Here is a 20,255-nt window from a genome sequence, read left to right on the forward strand (position 1 = left end):
CTTGGTCCCAGTATTGTTGGTGCCTGCCTGAATAAGGGGTCTAGAGTGGGGTGCTTGAGAGAGGAAACAGATGACAGTGTAGACTATTGGAGAAAGGTGGCATAGCATAGATCTAAGACAGTTTGGGGTAGGGACTCAGAGAAGGCAATTCAAGCATGTGGTATGGTGAGGAGATGGGGCATGGAGGGTTGACAGATGCCCAGCTGCCTTGTGGTGAATGGGCGAATGGCTGTGTAATTGCTCTTCTCCAGCTGATTCTTCTGGGGTGAGGTGTGTGAATCCATTGCTCCCTCCCCCTTGGTTTTCCCTGCTTTCTCATAGTCTCTGCTCTGCCAGAGGAGATGTTTCTCTGGACCCTCAGACAGCTCATGCCAGTGTGGTGCTCTCGGAGAATCTCAAGAGTGTTTATTTCACTGACATGCCCCAGGAGCTGCCACACAGCTCTCGGTGTTTCACTACTCACCCCTGTGTGCTGGGATCATCTGCCTACTCATCAGGCTGCCACTACTGGGAGGCTGAAGTAGGAAACAAAACCCACTGGGCCCTGGGTGTCTGTTATGAGTCTGCCAGCTGCCATGTAGAGGACCCCAAGCAGGAGATGGGCTACTGGAGGGTGCGTCTATGGAGTGAAAAATATGTGGCCATGACCACCCCCTTCACCCCACTGCTGCTTAGTGTCAAACCCAGGTGGGTTGGGGTCTTCCTTGACTATGAAGCTGGAAAAGTCTCCTTTTATAACATGACTAACCGCTCTCATATCTACACTTTGGATGTCATCTTTGCTGAGCCAGTTGGTCCCCTCTTCTATCCAGGCATCTGTAGGCGTCGTATTAATGCTGACCCACTGAGTATATATATGTCAGCCCTCAGACTGGTGCTGATGGTTTATTGCTCCTCTCCTAATAGATACAATAGCCAATATACAAAAAGCTGATGGGGAGTCAGAAGGGAAATGCTTCCTGAGCAAGCCACTGGTCTCAGAGTCCCGTTTTCAGCAACCAGAATCCCTGGATTTACAAGCAAACTCAGTATGCCTGCTCCTCCTCATGCTAGACCTCCACAGCCCCCCGTAATCTCTAGTAATTTCTGGAACCTTGCAGAGCAGTTAACAAACCCTAGAAGGGTGATCCAGTCTATATGGCTTTTTGTGTGTGCATGTTTAAAGTCTAGACTGACTGGCACTTTGTGGTGATGTATGTCTGCCGATTTGTCAGATGACTTTGGAATAAATGACTACTTTTGGAAAGCAGTTTCTGCTGTCGTAGTTCAAGAATTGCAGGAAATACTATGGAAACATCTACCTGTTCTGCTCTTAATAAGTAATTCTTTTCCTAGTTAGCCGTATAAGATGCCTGGTCTTTTTGGCCAGAAATTCAACATGACTGAGTTGTCTGTACCTTTCCTGGAGCAGAAGCTAGGGACCTGAATAGATACCTTGGGTCATCTTGTATGCCATTTAAAACTTGCATTTAGGGAAGTGAGTCCCACCTTTACTGTAGGTCAGGACACTGAACTCTGTGGGAGGCTCTGTAGCACAATGGTTTTGACATGGACGAACCTTTGCTTTCCTGGAGAAAGTCTTATGTAGGCTATTTGAACAGTGGTCACCAGCTGACTTGTAGAACGGTCACCTGCCAGACTTTTCTGCTGTGACGGCTTAGTACGCTATTGTTCAGACTCATGGGAAGAGCAAAAGAGTCTTTTGAATTTGTCCCTAATGGCACAAACTGTTGGTAAGTACAGTCATGGTCCCTTCAACAGCGGGGATGTAATATCTCTGAATATTGATTTCAATCTTCTTTCTCTATATTGTCAGGAGGCAGACACCTGTGGTGCAGGATGAGCACAGAAATAGTGTGCCCCTCTCTACAATCAACTTAGATGTTGCAGATGAAGTTAAATGGATATGATCTACAAGGCAGCAGCTGAAGTATTTCCTTGAAGCCATCAAGTTAAATTTGACAAAATTCAGGCTCTTGTTTAAAATGCAATCTGTTTCAAGTGTGAAGAGAAGAGAAATACTGGAATGAGCAGCTGGAATGCATGGAGCTCTCCCTGGGGACAGGCGGGGGACCAGCTGAGAGCTCATGGGTCAGGACTGGGGGGCAGACCAGCATGGGTGACCATGTAATGGGTGTCTGCTGTAGACAGTCCCTTCAGGAATAGGGAGGCATTCTTCAGAGAACTGGAATGAAGTTTATGTCCGTAGGCCCTGGTCCTACGAGCTTCAACCACCCTGATATCGGCGGGCTGGACAACAGAGTAGGGCGCAAGAAATCCAGGGAGTTTATGGAGTGCATTGATGACAATTTTCTAACACAGGTGATCAAGGAGCTGAGGAGGAGAGGGGCTCTGGATCTCATACATACAAACAAGGAAGGACTGATTGGAGATGTGGAAGTCGGGGGCAGTCTTAGCTGCAGTGACCACAAAATGGTGAAGCTGAGGATCCTGTGAGGAGGGAGCAGAGGGCAAAAAGCAGCATCATAACCCTGGGCTTCAGGAGAAGAGAATTTGGCCTGCTCAGGAAGGATTCCATATGATATGGTCCTGGAGGGAAGAGGGGTCCAAGACAGCTGGCTGATATTCAAGGATCACCTCCTCCAAGCTCAAGAATGGTCCATTCCAACAAGCAGGAAATCAAGCAAAGGTAGCAAGAGGCCTATGTGGATGAACAAGGAGCTCCTGACTGACCTCAAACCTAAAAAGGAAGTGTACAGGAGAGATTCCCAAGGACTGCAAGAGAGCAAATGCCCCTGCTACCTTCAAGAAGGGCAAGGAGGAGGATTCAGGGAACTACAAGCCAGTCAGCCTCACCCCAATCCCTTGGATGGCGATGGAGCAACTAATCCTGGACATCATTTCCAGACATGTGAAGGAAAGGTGATAGGCTGGAGGTAGACAGGATGGCTTTATGAAGGGAAAACTCTGCTTAACAAAGCTGGCAGCCTGCTCTGAGGAGATGATTGGCTTGGCGGGTGAGGGGAGAGGAGAGGTACTTGTTTATCTCAGTTGTAACAAGGCTTTTGACACAGTCTCTCATGACATCCTCCTAGAGAAACTGATGAAGTTCAGGCTAGATGGGTGGACAGTGACAGCTGATATCAGGGCATCCTTTACAGCTTTGTTTCTCAGGCCATGGATCAAGAGATTTAGCGTGGGGATGACATCATATAAAATACTGCTCCAATTTTGCCTTGCCATTGTGAGCTGTTGCACTGAGGTTGAACATAAATGCAACTGGCTGTTGCGTATAGCATGCTGACTGCTGTCAGGTGGGAGGCACAGATGGAAAATTTTTTTCTGTGGGCTGATAGCATCCTCAGGATGTTTTGAAAGCCCCCTGCAGTGTGCTTAGCTGCCACTGGAGATTTTTCAGTATTTTACGTTATGCATTTTGTTTGCACTGTCAGCCTGAGGAGTGGAATATATTGACTCTGATTTGGGTGTTTCCATCTAAACTAGAGAGATAGAAGAACGTTTAGATGGTGATTCATTTCCCCAAAACTATGCGAGTATAGCATGGCTCACATCCAAATGGATCAGTTCTCTTCTCCCATTTACCACTTCAAGAGGGGTTAGCCATGGGCAGACTATTAATGAGCAGTCACCCGGCACTGTATCCTGTCATTGTCTTGAGGATAGAGGGGGGAGGAAAAGAGATAGTCGGACATAGATTTGGTGCATGCCAACACTGTGATAGGCTCTGTATTATTTAAATAGTGACAGTCATACCAGACCAGTTCTGGAGACAATGCCCTGCTGCTTTTTATTTAGCTATATATGTAGGAATTGCCTAATTCAGACACTGAAATTACACATCTGTGCACGGTTCCAAGGCTCTTTTTCAGCTGAGAGAAAAGGTACTATGATGGTGCAGTTCATCTGGCGTAGGAGAAATATTTACTTTGGGATGGGATGAATGCCGATTTCTTGATTTCTGTTCACCTGCTGCACAGGGAACTGCACAGAAAGCCCTGGTACAGACGCCTCATCTGCACCATTTCACATCAATCCCATCCATAACAACTCTGCTGTGAAGTCAACATGAGAACAGAGAACAGAGGCAGCCCTCCCCCCCCCCCCCCAAAAAAAAAAAAAAAGGTTCATGAAAAATTCATGGAGGCATTTACCAACTTCTTAAAGCTTGACTTTGGAATTTAAATGGTTTGGGATAGGAACGGACAACCATGCTATTTTTAAAGTTGTTGAAATATACTTTTAAAAAAAATCAGAAAATGCATTATGAACCCATTGTCAACATGATGACCCACAGCTGAGGGTGAACAAAACTTAAAATACTTTCATACTTTCACTGGTTTACTGTTAAGAATGTACATTCATTAGCACTGAGAGCTGAGTTCCAGCAGGAAACGGACATTAGCTTGGCCTTTACAGAAAGGCAGCAACCACAATAAAAGGCCCCTAAGAAACACATCCTTGACACTTGGTTTCAGTACAGAGCAGTGTGCAAACCACAAAGTCCTATCAATTATTTTGCACCAGGCACCCCAGCTGGAATGCCATGCCATAGTGCTTTAACAAACTTGAGGTCTATCTCCAGCCACGAGTGTTCATCATCCCAGTACAGAAGCATAGTTAAGATGCGCCCAGATTTATAGCCACAACACACACACACACACACACACACACAGGAGTCTGCACAGCACTCTGCCTCTACGGGAGCAAGTCCAGCGAAGGGCCATGAACTGATTAAGGCACTGGAGCATCTCTGTTACAAAGGGAGGCAGAGGACTGTTTAGCCTAGAGAAGAGAAGGCTCGTGGTGGGGGTTATAAATATCTGATGGGAAGGTATGAAGAAGATGGAGCCAGACTCTCTCAGTGGTGCCCAGTGACAGGAAAACAGGCAATGGGCACAAACTGGAACTCGGGGAAGTTCATTTGAACTTAAGAAAACACTTCTCTGCAAGGGTGGCTGAACACTAGAACAGGTTGTCCAGAGAGGTTGCGGAGTCTCTTGTCCTTGGAGATATTCAAAAGCCAACTGGACATGGTCCTGGGCATCCTGCCCTAGCTGACCCTATCTGAGCAGGGAGGTTAGACCAGATGATTTCCGGGGGTCCCTTAACAACCTCGACTCTTCTGTGATTCTGTGATTCTTCGTGAATCCATTTCCACCTCTTTGTCAGCCACATCTTCACTTCTGCCTGGAAGGAAACGTTGTTTCCTGTTAGGGACTTGCACAGACCTAAAGCACACTCTGTAAACCTACCTTCAGTACTGCCAACACTGAGAAAGGCTCAGGCATGCCATGAAATGTTCACAGAACCCCTGTGGCTGCAAAGTCTTCTTGCCTCTGCACAGGCCAGAGAAGCAGTCTTAGAAAACTAGCTTATGTGTAGACTTCAGCACAGTTCAGCTCTCAATTGATGGGAGCTGATTTCCACCCTGGCAGACTGATTTTGGGATGCATGGTGCAAACCGTGGCCTGGTGTGCCTATTCACACTGCGGGTATTGCTGCTGCATTCTTGGCATGCCTGGTGAAAACACACCCAGATTTATGACCTTAAGTGATGGCAAAGGAGCTTTCCTTCCAGCGAATCTTGCACAGAAGATGTGCTCACATTCTCTCTCAGAGGAGTAATATGGACAAAAAGGTGCCCCAGCGCTATAAGCTGCTTTAGTACAGAAGGATGTGTATGTTTAAGTGTGCCTACAGCATCCCTTCCTGCCATTCATGCTCTGTAAGGTCTATGTATCTAAGCTTCCTCTGTGCTCAGTGGAGAAAAACTGTCAGCCTATCAGCAAATGATAGGTCACCTCCTCCTAGGATAATGAGCTAAGTCATGCCATCCATTTGAGCTTCTAGAGGTGCACACCTTTCAACTGTAGAGGAAGCGCAGGCAAGGAGTTTTGATCTTGACATCTAAGTTTTAGATGGCTCAAGTTAGAGGAGATGAGTCCTTCACCTGACCGGGAGAAATCATGAATTGCAGTACCTGCCCAGTTGCTTGGCCTCCAGAGGCAGCCAGGGACTGGGAGAGATGTTCTCGTCTTGTTAAAGCAGTTCTTGCCTGGCTGGCCATTCTTCTTAGGGTACATTTAACTTCTTTATTCCTCAGACGGTAGATTAGAGGGTTTAGTAGGGGAGTGAAGATCCCATAGAGCATGGAAATGATCCTATCCTGATTGGGTGAGTAGCTGGAGGAAGTCCGTACATACGTGCAAATGGTGGTCCCGTAGAAACGCATACCACTCTGAAGTGAGAACCACAAGTGGAGAAAGCGGTGTGCCTGCCCTCAGCAGAGTTCTTGCACAGGACAGTCAAGAGGACAGAGGCATATGAGATCAGCGTGACCAGAAGGGCGCTGCCTCCAAGGACCCCAGCAACTGTGAGAATTACCAGGTCCCTGGTGTAAGCAGGAGAGCAGGAGAGGGCCAGCACAGGGGGAATATCACAGTAATATTGGTCAACTTTATTGGAATCACAGAAAAGGAGTGTAAAAACGAAAGATGTGTGTAACAGAGAATTCAAAAATCCTGCTATCCAGGTGCCAGTGGCTTGGTGAGCACACAGTTTCATACTCACAATATTCATGTAATGCAGTGGATGACATATTGCAACATGACAGTCACATGCCATCACAGCCAGGAGGAAAATCTCTGTGCCTACAACACCAATGAGGAAGAACAGCTGGAGCATGCAGCCAGTGAATGAAATTACCTTGTTCTCAAACCCCCACGCATATCTGAAGACCTCTTTCCCAAAAGCTGTTCCTGTGAGGTAATTACATACTCAGTTATTTCCAGTTAATAAACCTCATGTGCTTAGAGATGCATGCGATGGACACACGTGCAGAATTACCACTACCTTAAAAGCCCCGGTGTTCCTCCACACATCCCACAGTGCCTCCATCTTCCCACAGGTCCCCTTCCCACTTCCAGCACAACATCTCCCAAGGAAAAACAAATAAATAAATAAATCATCTCTGTAAGTGCTCCTATTCCCAGGTTTTTAGCACTTCCTTTTAAACCAACTGCCCAGCTAGCCAGCTGGTATAGTTTGACTTTGATCCATGGTTACATTTGAGATGGAGAAGCACTTCCAGTTTCCAAAGCATTTTTCATACCTACTTTCTTGTCCAGTTTCATTTAATTTAAAATACACTCTATTATTACATATTATATGACTGCACCACAATGTCTATGATATACATTCTGAAATATCTAATAATTTCTTTATTGAAATTGAATGATTCAAAATGATCAAAATGAAGCATTTTGATTTTTCTCAATTGAAATTTAGCATAATTGACCCAGAAGACATTTCAATGTTTCAACATTGCTCTCTCTCGCAAAAGGAAGATTAGAGAAGTAGGAATTCACCATTGAGCAGGAACACTATTTGCCCAAAGATGGGAGATCTTTGGAGAGCAGCCTCCACCAGGAATATCAATGACTCCCCCAATGCTTCTGACCTTCCTTCTCTTTCTGCGGGTGTGGGAGTGAGGGCAAATTTAAAATAGCATTTAAAACACCAGCAGAAAATTAGTGGAAATGGAAAGTATCCCACTTCCCTGTAAGATGAGTTTGCAAGAGAGAGATGATGAATTATCTTCGTGAATGGCCTGTCTCCTTCCTTTACTACAAAGGCAGCTTAGACAACTAGATTAGATTCAGTCACCTAACTTTTAAATAGCTTAAGTGCAGGGAGATGAATCCCATCTACTGCATAGACATGTGGCATGTGCTCAAGATCCATGATGGGTCTGGATCTACTGCACAGCTATGTCCAGGAGATGCATTTCACATTCTCTGAAATATCACACTGAGCTGCACCGTGTGCTCTTCTGACTGTCTTTATGTGCACGGTAAACTCTGCACATCCCGAAATCTGGGATGCATTGAGCCTAATCAACATGGCATGGAGAAAGCATGTATGAAATTGCATGTGCATGTGTTAAGAAAAAAAAAAAAAAAATCCTGCCCTGGAAATCCACCAGCCTTACCCTCCCAAGCCTGCAGTTCTGCGCCATGCCATCACACCGTATTTCCATACCACAGCAATCCAGGAGACCGGTCTCCATGATTACTCTTTCAAATGCTCATAGGGGTGAAACACTTGGGGAAAACATACAGGAAGACTTCCTTGCTGAGCTTTAGCTGTATGCAAGTGACCTATTTAAAGCTAATCAGGCTTCCTCTGTGTTCATCAGAGAGAAAGAAGTTAGCATCTTCACAGAGCCCTTCTTCCTTAGGACGGGTTGAATCATCTCCAGGAACTGCCTGTCTCTCTCCATTGAGTCCAGAGGGGGTTTAGATGACTAGATTAGATTCAGACAAAGCTTCTACATGCTTACTGGTAGATGACATGAGCGTTTTCACCCACAATCCTCCCTAGTTTCTCCCGTTTATCTCTACTGAGAGATCTCAAACCACCCAGGCACCAGCACTTCAGTAGGATGCCTGAATTTAGGCGAGATGAATGGAATCCTAAGAGTCAGTTACTCTAACACAAACAGATAATGTAACTCCCTGTATTTCTCTTGTTGCCAGATGTTGAACTTTTGAGGTATTTGGTGACATAATTAATACATTCATAATGGATCATTTGCTGAAGGAGCACAGTAACTTAATTACTTCAAGGTGGAAGTTTCACAACTATTCAGTTCACCTCACAGAAGAAAATCCTATTGTCTTCCCTTCACTCTGCTTCCCAAAATACTTGTGCTGCCTCCCCAGATGTAATACTGGATTGTGTCACTTCCTCCTTTACCTATGGATGTCCCCTTGTATGATTTTTCATAATTAACTTGTGCAGGAGAATTATGACAATTTTCAGAAAAGGGTTTTTTTTGTTGTTTTTTTTTTTTTTTTAAATAGTGCCCTACTATGGCTAAAGAAAATTCAACAAATACCGGAAAATATCAGCCCCAGTGTATACACATTTATACACACTCAGGTTTATGCCTTCGCCATCTGGTGGCAAAGCACGATCATAGCATGTTAGAGCCGAGAAAGTTTTTGGACCCTATCTATTTGTTTGAAAAGGAGGATTCTAAATAAGTAAGATGGTTGAGAAAGTTTCCGTTTTCCAACGTTTATTGATAATATCATCAGTTATATATATATACATCATTTGGAGAGCTTCTATTTTGTAAATAGGTGATACTTACTGTTTACTGCTGCTACTTGTTTTAATGTATTATCTTGTATTATATTGTACTGAACAACATTGTATTGCATCATATCTTTGTGTTGTGGCACAAAAATATCTGACATGCTCTTTTCAAATGGTTGACTATGCATCTAGTCATAGGCTTGAGCAAAAGGCTGTCCCAGCTTATTCCAGTCATAGGTGAGCACATGGATTTATCTTACCCAAATTTAAACCTCTGCAGAAGATTTGAGTCCATCTGACCTCGTCAATCTAATCTTCCTTTAAGGTGTTAAAAAAAAAAAAAGAAGGGGGGGGGACACTTCTTGGGCACTGTTCATCTTTTCTTAGAAGAGACATCTTCACACTTCGGGATCCATGAATCTTCTTTGTAAACTATGAAGAACATGAGATGAACAGCTTAGGTGAAGTCGATTACTTCTGAGATCATATATCTTGCATCAGAGACAGCCAAAGTGCAGACAGCAAAAACCTCACATCTTGTCCTTCAAACTGGGGAATCCAAGTCAGTGAGTGTAATTATAACCCAGTTACTTTCTCATGTATCCTGAAATATTGGAGCTGAGAAAGATATTTGAGCCATATTACATACTAAGATCAATTTCAAAAAAAAAAGTACTTCTCTTTATCTTTTTTCTGACTCTTACATTGCGTAGAAGGGAATTTACTAGTTACCCTGGATAGTATGAAATTTGCATTTTCCTGGCCTTAGAAATTAGTGGCTGAAAGATCTATTTCCCATCTCCAGTTTCTTCGTTATGAAGGATGGCCATTCATTTTCTTACCCCCACTGCTTAATGCTGCCTGCTATAACACTGGATTTCAACACAGGTGGAGTTGCTTGCTTTCTCAACCGGGAAGTAACATCTGTGTTCATTTGGGAAGTTCTTGTATGATCCAGTTGCTATGTAATTGCTTCTGAGACCTTTTTTTTTTTTTCCTTTCCTTCAGTAAGGACTGGATTATTTACCAGATTTGCCTATAGACCTTTGATCTCCAGATGTCTATACATACAGATGAAAGCCTGTTCAGATCTCCTTATTTCTCACAGTGCTGGGTATTACCAAGAGTGGAATAAATCCAAATCTTTTCAACATTTTGGAAAGAAATTTAGCAAAACATCATTTCAGGACAATGTGGAACTAGAATGTTACAACAAGATCATCCTCAGAGCATTTTGTATCTCAGGCGACAGCTTAATGCTGCCCTGAGTTCTGGTTTTGGATCACATTCCATCTGACTCAGGGAGCTGGCCCGTAGAGAACAAAAAGCCACTGGCTTCAGTAGAGAAAGACTTCAGTCTCAGTTGCTTTGGCCATGAAAGCAGCACAGAGAAGGAAACGGAACCTGCTATAACACTGCCTCAATACACAGAGTTATTAGACAAATGGGTGTAAGACCATTTTTCCCTATTCTTAGGAAGGACTGCAAGTAAAGGTCTCCTGCATTTGAAGAAAAATTTACCCCAATGGATGGACACATAATCTGAGACTGGATGGTCCACAGATGAACAGGTTATCACAGAAAAATATCCACTCCGCAGATGAGCAGGCTGCCTGAAACTAGATGGTCCATGAGACAAAGAGGTTATCTAACAAAGGACACGAGTCCAAGGGTAGATGTGTTATTAGAGACAACAGGAGTCTTCTGTGGAAAAACCAGCTAACTGTGTATCAGGACTGTGCATTTTAATTAGAGGAAGAATTATCAAGTTTGGTCATAATTAATAACAGAGGTGGATTCACATTCAGATGGCATACTTAATGCTTAAACTCCACAGAGTTGCACTGCAGCTCTTCAGAGTCAGATAAGCAGAACTGATTCCTCTGATATCTTACACTGTACTGCTATTTACGTGAATATGGTCTTATTATTATTAAAAGAATTTATATTGAAGTTTGCAGTCTAAAGCTTTGTTAATTGTGCTCAATTGATCTTATTCCTTACCCTTGAGCTCTGGCTGATAAATCGGGTGCAAAAAAGCAAGGAAGATAGAGATGCCAAGCTGAGAAGAAAGAGAGGCAGTAACAGGAGCAGCGGTGAGTTTGAGGCTGCTGAGGCTTTCTTTGCACCATGCAATTACTGTGCAGCTATTTTGTACTTCTTATTTCTTACCCTGTCCCTTAGTCTCATGGGCTAGGGAATTACTCATGCCAGGTGGAATTACTCTTCTTTTGCTATAGTTATCTGGAAGTTAATGATCTAAATCTAAGGGACTTGGGCTTTCTGGAGAGTTGATAGGGGCAGGCATGACGAGGGTTCACTGAATTTGCTAGGATACTTATGTCATCAGTTTCACTAGTAAAAAGTACCAAGGGCAGGGAATGAGATGGGCATGTCCTGTAATCAATGACAACAAAGATACCCTTAGAGGATGAGCTAACAGAGGCAGTGAACAGATGCAGCAGTTTGCGCAGCAGTGTTTGGGCTCTGACTAGAACTTGAGGGTTTTGTTGGAAGTTGTGGGCTTTCTGAGGACTCCCGAGGAACTAGAAGGTGATTGCTGCGAACAGGAAAGGGGAAGCTAGGCAAGGACAACTGCAGGAGGCCTTAACTTCTTCTGGGAGAAGCTCTAGCTAGGAGTAGCTGATGAGCTCTCTTGGTTGCCCCTTACCAGAGGGAGTTGGGGCCTTTGATCCAGGTGGCCCCTGATTACGGCAGGTCAAGCACCCTGTGAGTCAGTGCTAGGGAGAGGCCTATATAAGAGCCAGGCCTAGAGCACAGCTCCCGGAGGCAGTGAACAGATGCAGCAGTTTGTGCAGCAGGGTGCAAGAAGGCACCTTTGTTTCTGATCCCTCCAGTGTACGCTTCAAGCGTGGTCATGACACGCCGCAGAGCACATTCCCCAGTGGCTGTTGGAGTTGCTGTGTTGGCTGTGTCAGAGGCTGGGACCCAGACAGACCCTCTGACAATAGATGCAGCTCTACAGGTCTCAGGCTGCAAGGGAGTGCTTGGGGCCTCTCCGGGAGGCCTGGGCTGGCAGTCAGCTCTCCTGCAGGAGGTGTACTGTTGTTGATGAGGTTACGTTGTCAGGTAAAGGAGTTACGGGAAGAAATCAGTAGGCTGTGTAGCATCCGAGAAGATGAGCAAGAGATAGGGTATTCTCGGAGACTGTACAGCTTCAGGAGTCTCAAGCCCCCACAGCAGTGGAGTTGCCGGAGGGCTCTGTGCTGTGTGAAACAGTACATCATAACACTGCAGAAAGCGGCTGGAAGCTGGTCACTGCTCGTAGGAGGAGAAAGGCTCCTACTCCTCCTGAGGTTTTGCATTTGAAGAACAGATTTAGTGCCCTCCAGGATGAGGAGGAGATGGGCATGGTTGCAAGGGAAGTAACTGGGACAACAGTCCCTGTGCCTTGCAGGAACACCTGGAAGAAGCAGTAGGTGATTGTTGTGGGGGACTCCCTGCTGCAGGGGACAGAGGCACCTATCTGCCTACCTGACCTCATGTCTAGAGAGGTTTGTTGTCTGCCAGGGGCTTGCATATGAGATGTCATAGGAAGACTGCCAAGGCTTGTCCACACTTCAGACTATTACCCGCTGCTGCTCTTCCATGTGGGCACTAATGACACCGAGGGCAAACTGGAGACCATCAAACAGGACTTCAGAGCTCTGGGGATGGTAGTCAAGGGTCTGGGAGCGCAGGTCATCTTCTCCTCAATCCTGCCAGTGAGGGGGGTGGATGAGAGGAGGAGATGGACTTTCCAAGCTAACAACTGGCTGCGCCGCTGGTGTTGGCAACAGGGTTTTGGTTTCTACAACCATGGGACCCTTTTGAAGATCAACAGCTGATGGCGAGAGATGGGATCCACCTCACGAGGCGGGGCACGCGGGTCTTTGCCAACAGGTTGGCCAACGTGGTAAGGAGGGCTTTAAACTAGGAAAGATGGGGGAAGGGGAGAGTTATAGTGACAGGGTAGTTGGCAAAAGACTGCTCAAGTCAGGATGCCTCCAGCAGGTGAATGCAGCCAGGGAAGTGCACATGGGATGTGGCTATGGAGGACCCTCTTTTACCCCTCCTGGGAAACCTGCATGCTCGATCACCTCCCTGAAATGCCTGTACACCAATGCACGCAGCATGGGGAACAAACAGGAAGAACTAGAGATATGTGTGCGGTCGCAGGGCCATGATCTCATTGCCATTACAGAGACATGGTGGGATAGCTCGCATGACTGGAGTGCTGTCATGGATGGCTACGTGCTTTTTAGGAAAGACAGGCCAGGAAAGCGAGGTGGTGGAGTTGCTCTTTATGTGAGAGAGCAACTGGAATGTATTGAGCTGTGCCTAGGGGTGGATGAAGAGCGAGTCGAGAGCTTATGGGTAAGGATCAAAGGGCAGGCTAACAGAGGTGACACTGTTCTGGGTGTTTACTACAGGCCACCTGATCAGGAAGAGGAAGTCGATGAGGCTTTCTACAGACAGCTGGAAGTAGCTTCACGATCCCAGGCCCTGGTTCTCATGGGGGATTTCAACCACCCCGATATCTGCTGGAAAGACAACACAGCTAGGCACAAACAGTCCTGGAGGTTCCTGCAGAGCATTGGTGACAACTTCTTGACACAGGTGGTAGAGGAGCCAACGAGGAGAGGTGTGCTGCTGGACCTCGTACTAACAAACAAAGAAGGACTGATGGAAGATGTGAAGGTCGGGGGCTGCCTTGGCTGCAGTGACCATGAGATGGTGGAGTTCAGGATCCTGCGAGGAGGCAGCAGGGCACCAAGTAGGATCGCAACCCTGGACTTGAGGAGAGCAAACTTTGGCCTCTTCAGGGACCTACCTGGAGGAATCCCATGGGTGAGGGCCCTAGAAGGAAGGGGTGTTCAAGAGAGCCGGTTAATATTCAAACACCACTTCCTCCAGGCTCAAGAGCGGTGCATCCCTATGAGTAGGAAGTCAAGCAAAGGAGGCAGGAGACCTGTGTGGATGAGCAAGGAGCTCCTGGCAGAACTCAACCAGAAGAAGGAAGTCTACAGAAAGTGGAAAGGGGGAGAGGCCACTTGGGAGGAATATAGGAACATTGTCAGAGTATGCAGGGATGCGACGAGGAAGGCTAAGGCCCGTTTGGAATTAAATCTGGCTAGAGATGTCAAGGACAACAAGAAGGGCTTCTTCAAATACATCAGCAGTAAGAGGAAGACTAGGGAAAATGTGGGCCCACTGCTGAATGGGGTGGGTGCCCTGGTGACGAAGGATGCAGAGAAGGCAGAGTTACTGAATGCCGCCTTTGCTTCAGTCTTTACTGCTCAGGCCAGCTCTCAGGAATCCCAGACCCTGGAGGCAAGAGAGAAAGTCTGGAGAAAGGAAGACTTTCCCTTGGTCGAGGAGGATGGGGTTAGAGATCATTTAAGCAAATCTGACACCCATAAATCCATGGGCCCCAATGGGATGCACCCACGAGTGCTGAGGGAGCTGGCGGACATTATTGCTAAGCCACTCTGCATCATCTTTGAAAGGTCATGGAGGACAGGAGAGGTGCCTGAGGACTGGAAGAAAGCCCATGTCACCCCAGTCTTCAAAAAGGGCAAGAAGGAGGACCCAGGGAACTACAGGCCAGTCAGCCTCACCTGCATCCCTGGAAAGGTGATGGAGCAGCTCATCCTGGAAGCCATCTCCAAGCATGTGGAGGACAAGAAGGTGATCAGGAGTAGTCAGCATGGCTTCACCAAGGGGAAATCATGCCTAACCAATCTGATAGCCTTCTCTGATGGAATGACTGGCTGGGTAGATGAGGGGAGAGCAGTGGATGTTGTCTACCTAGACTTCAGCAAGGCTTTTGACACTGTCTCCCATAGCATCCTCATAGACAAGCTCAGGAAGTGTGGGTTAGATGAGTGGACAGTGAGGTGGATTGAGAACTGGCTGAATGGCAGAGCTCAGAGAGTTGTGATCAGTGGCACAGAGTCTAGTTGGAGGCCTGTAGCTAGCGGTGTCCCCCAGGGGTCAGTACTGGCTCCAGTACTGTTCAACTTCTTCATCAATGACCTGGATGAAGGGACAGAGTGCACCCTCAGCAAGTTTGCTGACGATACAAAACTGGGAGGAGTGGCTGATACGCCAGAGGGCTGTGCTGCCATTCAGAGAGACTTGGACAGGCTGGAGAGGTGGGCGGAGAGGAACCTCCTGAAGTTCAACAAAGGCAAGTGCAGGGTCCTGCACCTGGGGAGGAATAACCCCATGCACCAGGACAGGTTGGGGGTTGACCTGCTGGAGAGCAGCTCTGCGGAGAAGGACCTGAGAGTGCCGGTGGACACGAGGTTAAGCATGAGGCAGCAATGTGCCCTTGTGGCCAAGAAGGCCAATGGTATGCTGGGGTGTATCAGGAAGAGTGTTGCCAGCAGGTGGAGGGAGGTGATCCTCCCCCTCTACTCAGCCCTGCTGAGGCCACAGCTGGAGTACTGTGTCCAGTTCTGGGCTTCCCAGTACAAGAGGGATGTGGCACTACTGAAGCAAGTGCAGCGAAGGGCTACAAAGATGATTAGGGGACTGGAGCATCTCTCTTAGGAGGAAAGACTGAGAGAGCTGGGCCTGTTTAGCTTGGAGAAGAGAAGGGTGAGAGGGGATCTTATCAATGCGTACAAGCATCTGAAGGGAGGGTGTCAAGAGGATGGGAACAGACTCTTTTCAGTGGTGCCCAGTGACAGGATGCAAGGCAACAGGCACAAACTGAAACACAGACAGTTCCATCTGAACATGAGGAAAAGCTTCTTCACTGTGAGGGTGACAGAGCACTGGAACAGGTTGCCCAGAGAGGTTGTGGAGTCTCCTTCTCTGGAGATTTTCAAAACCCGCCTGGACGCAATCCTGTGCAACGTGCTCTAGGTGACCCTGCTTGAGCAGGGGGGTTGGACTAGATGATCTCCAGAGGTCCCTTCCAATCTCAACCGTTCTCTGATTCTGTGATCCAGCGACCCAGCAACTGCCCAGTGGGCCATCACTCCAGGGCTCTCTTAGGCTGCTGCTCTGATCCAGTGAAGCCACAGCCAGGCACAAGCAATCTGACCGAGGAAGAGGTGGGGCACGCTGCCTGCCTGGCCTCTCTGCCTCTGCACATGAGACTTCCTTCCAAGTTCCTCCAGGGAGCAAGTGGCATCTGTCTCCACGCATTCAGATCCCTTCTTCCATCTTCCCTAGCAAAACTCCCTGCAGCCTCGGCACATGTTTGCTACTCACACAAAGTCCACCGCATTTTTCCCTTGGCTGTCCAGATTCCCCTTTGATTGGCACTATGCGTTCACGGTGCCCCTGCAGGCAGTGGGCAGCGCCACGGGGTTCCTACGCTGCTGCCTGCCAGCCGGCTCCACTGAGCTCCCCCAGGCAGGGCCAAGTTACTTTCCTGCGGGAGCTGACTGCAATTTGCTAAGATCCTGCACACCAGTGCACTACAGGAATCTGCTGGAGCAGATGGACTGCTCAGCTTTGCCTGGCACTCAGGCAAAGTCTCTGTGGTCCTGGCACTTCCTATCGTTGACTAGGCAAGAGAACAAAGACTGCACATGGGAAATGCACGTGGTGCTTCATTTTAGAAACCACTGCTTTCCAAAGTCACTCTGCTGGTGCAGAGGGAACTGTAAAGGCACACCACTCTAGTGGCTTACCTCCAATGCAAGGAGCTTAACTGAGGGAAGTCTGGTCACCCTGGTTGCCGCAGCTCCTTTTGTGTGCCTATGCACAGGCAATTGGCAAACCCAGAGCTCTGTAATACCAAGCCCTTCTTTTCCCTCTCTCCTGAGGCCTGCCAGCAGGAAGCAGAAATGCAGCTGGGTCAGCATTTGGTCAGCGGTTACCTCCCTCGGGGCCAGGGAGCAGCGTCTGCCCCCTATCTCCTCTCTCCTTCCTTGTCTCTCCTAGGAGGTGGCGGGAGAGGGGAGAGGGACAAGACGACACCGACAGCAAGGGCTTCATCATGGTGGGCACCAACACAACAGCCCTTTCTCTGAGCTACATGGCCACAGGATACACAAACTCTCAGAGGACTGCAGAATCTCAGTGCATAAGCGATTACGGAGCGGTGATAATTTCGAGTGTCTCTGTGTGGGCTAGGGGGGAACGGGATGGTTGTGTGATTCCTGGGCTTTCACATGAAGAAGAGCCCCTTCACCGTCTACATTCTGAACCTGGCCATCACCGACTTGTCTTTGCTCCGCTTTCTTCTTGTTATATTACCACTAGACATGGTTATAGAAATCTCTTGTTCTCCATTATATAACTATATCTTTTCCAAATATCTCCCAATAGATCTGTTTCTCTTGTGGTACTTTACCAGCATGTATCTCCTGGCAGCAATGAGCATGGAGAGGTGTCCGTCTGTTTTATTCCCAATCTGGTACCGAGGGCATCGCCCAAAGTGCTTGTCAGGAATTGTGGGTGGGGTTATCTGGTTTCTTTTGGGACTTTTTGTTTGCTTGTTTTTTCTGGGTTGTTATTCCCCCTTTAATATGAACTGTCGACATATATTTCTACAACTAGGCATTGCGAATTTCTTCATTTTCTCTTTCTTCCCGTTCCTTTCCAACCTGACCCTGCTCATCAGACTTCGATATGGCTCACAGAGGCGTCACCCTGGGAGACTGTTTGTTGCGATCTTGCTCAATGATGTGATCGTCTTCTTTGCCTTTGGGTTTCCTTTAACTGCAGTGATGTTCCTAGATTCTATGATTGATTTAAATATATTTTTACCCTTACATTTCTTACCTGCTGGCATCTCTGAACAGTAGCATCAACCTTGTCATTTACTTCCTTGTTGGGAGCTACCGTCAGCGCCGGTTCCAGGACTCTGTGAAAGTCACCTTCTACCGAGTGTTTGCAGAGAAAGCAACATGTGAGGAGGGCAGCCAAGGCCCCAGCGACACTGCTGTGGAGACCACTGTGTAGATCCCTGCTGGCAAGGCAGGAGTGAAGATGCTGATCTCCACAGGCAGCCCGGGAGGAGACGGAGAGCCCCACGCCGTGGCTGGTGGCCCTCTTGCTGCCAGGGAGGTGACCAAAGCTGGGGGTCAGGCGCTGCTGTGCAGGGGGAGCGTGGCGTGAGGACAGGGCCACAAGCCTGGCATAGTGCTGCTCTGCTGGACTTGGTCCCCAAGCACTGCCTGTATTCCCCTTTGCAACCTCCGCCACGGTCCTGGTCCTCACCTAAAAAACTTTTTGCTTTCTTCTGCCAGCAAACAAGCCCTTGTGGTCTTCTTGGGGCTCTCTGGCTCAGGAGAAGTGAGCCACATTCACAGGAAGGCTCTGGTGGAGCTTTGGCCAACTCGGGGAAACAAGTTTTCAGGCAGGGTGAAAGTGGCAATGCCAACACATGGTGGTGGTGGTGGTGGTGGACCACCAGAGGGGGATTGCCTCTTCCTGCTGTCCCTGCGCTGAAGTGAAAGGCTGAGCAAGAACTGGAGGGGAACCCTGCCAGCAGGAAGCAGAAATGCAGCTGGGTCAGCATTTGGTCAGCGGTCACCTCCCTCGGGCCCAGGGAGCAGCGTCTGCTGCAAGAGCTGCTCCCTCTGCCCACCCTGCTGCCCCAGCACAGGGTTCTCCACTGCAGCCCCCCCTTTGCTGGTGTGAAGAGCAGGTGAGCGGCTGGGCTGGCTCACTGCAGGCAGGCCCCGGCCCCAGCAGCACGGCTGGGGGTCAGTTTGCAGGCCGTCTCTTGTGGTCTGCCAGGCTCTGCACCCCTTGCACCTCCTTGGCTGCACACACACCCCTGTGAAGAAGATGTCCCGGGGTCTTTCTCCCTTGAGCTTGGCAGGCAGGGTCTGGGCCTCTTGCACACTTCGGGCACCCTCAGCACCCCACGGCTGTGATTTCCACGGGCAGTGACCAGCTACATGAGAAAGTCCCCAGAGCTGTGTTTCGAATCTTCCCCCAGATCAGGTCTTTTTCTGACGCCGTGTCCTCGTCGAATTTGAAGCCGGGAAGAAGTGTTCCCTCTTCCCCTCCCACAGAAGTGTGCAGCCCTCACTCAGAGGTCTTTGTCTTCTCTTCCCCAGCCTGGGCATGTGCCCCTCACTCTGCAGAGCAGCCCCTGCCAGGGAAGGTGGTGCTCTCCTTCGCCTGCCCTTCTTTCCTGTCTTGGTGCCTTTCCCACTTCTCCCATGGTGTTGCTGTGCTGGCGGGTGAGGAGGGCCTGCGGCACGTGTAGTGTGTGTGCAGCCTCTCGAGATCTTCGTCTTTCCCCAGGAAACAAACACCTCAGAAAGAAGGAGTAAAGGAAAGGAAGGAAGGGAAGGAAAGAAAGACAAGTGAGCAGTAAAGATGCAGTCTCCATAAGGCTGATGGATGAGATTCTGTGAGACAAGAATCTCTTGCAGAGAAAAGCTCATTTGCAGCCCTCTGTACTGCACGAGATGTAATCTCTGAGGCAACATGTTCATGCCGGGAATGTGATTAGAATCAGTGGATGAAGCCCTTGTGCTGCTGCATGCCAAACATTGGTAAATTCCCATTTTTGATGATCCCTGGCTCATCTCTCTGGGACAGCATCACCAACCCGGTCAGTCACTTCCTGGCCAGGAGCAACCGTCACCACCGGCTCCATGGCTCTGGGAAAGTCACCTTCCGACAAGCGTTTGCAGAGAAAGCAACTTGTGGAGAAGGAAGCCAAGTGCCCAGAGCCACTGCTGCAGAGATTGCTGTATAAATCCCTGCTGGTGAGGAGGTGTGAGAGGGTGGGGCAGCCTGCAGAGGGGACTGAGGGGAGGTGGGCAGCAGTGCTCAGCCCCCAGCGGAGCCAGGGCATCTCCACTGCGGTGGGAGCAGCTCAGCTGGTGATGTGCCCCTTCCGAGCAGGGCTGTGCTGGGGACCAGGGAGCTGGGTGAGAGCGATCCTTGTCTCCCCACCATTCCAGTGCCTCTTCTCATTATGTGGTCTCCCCCTGTGGAAGGGGACATAGTGCACAGAGCATGGCTATGCAGAGCATGCAGAGCGCAGGGAGGAAGAGTGACCACAGAGGAACAGGATGTTGGGCATGTCTTTGGGACCCTGAACCTTACAGGGAGACTTTTCCCTCACTCTGAATTGAGGCCAAGCCTGCAGGACTCCAGTGCATTCTGGCAGCTCCTGGGAGGAGGCCATTCTCAGCAGGCATGAGTTTCATCCTGGCTATTTTGGGCTTGTATAGAAACAT

At 48.3% G+C, this 20,255-nt stretch overlaps 1 protein-coding gene and 1 pseudogene across 1 annotated transcript; one reads left to right on the plus strand and one right to left on the minus strand.

The window, feature by feature from the left end:
* Nucleotides 1-2,085: 2,085 nt before the first annotated feature.
* Nucleotides 2,086-6,666, minus strand: LOC136991820 (olfactory receptor 5V1-like). The gene is given in 3 exon segments (XM_067295270.1): nt 2,086-2,250; nt 5,963-6,210; nt 6,213-6,666. Coding segments are annotated over 3 exon segments (867 nt in total).
* An 8,649-nt stretch (nt 6,667-15,315) lies between these two features.
* LOC136991821 (proto-oncogene Mas-like) lies at nt 15,316-19,768 on the plus strand (annotated as a pseudogene).
* The last annotated feature ends 487 nt before the right edge of the window (nt 19,769-20,255 follow it).

Source organism: Apteryx mantelli, chromosome 4 (assembly GCF_036417845.1).
Source record: "Apteryx mantelli isolate bAptMan1 chromosome 4, bAptMan1.hap1, whole genome shotgun sequence".
Lineage (NCBI taxonomy): Eukaryota > Metazoa > Chordata > Aves > Apterygiformes > Apterygidae > Apteryx > Apteryx mantelli.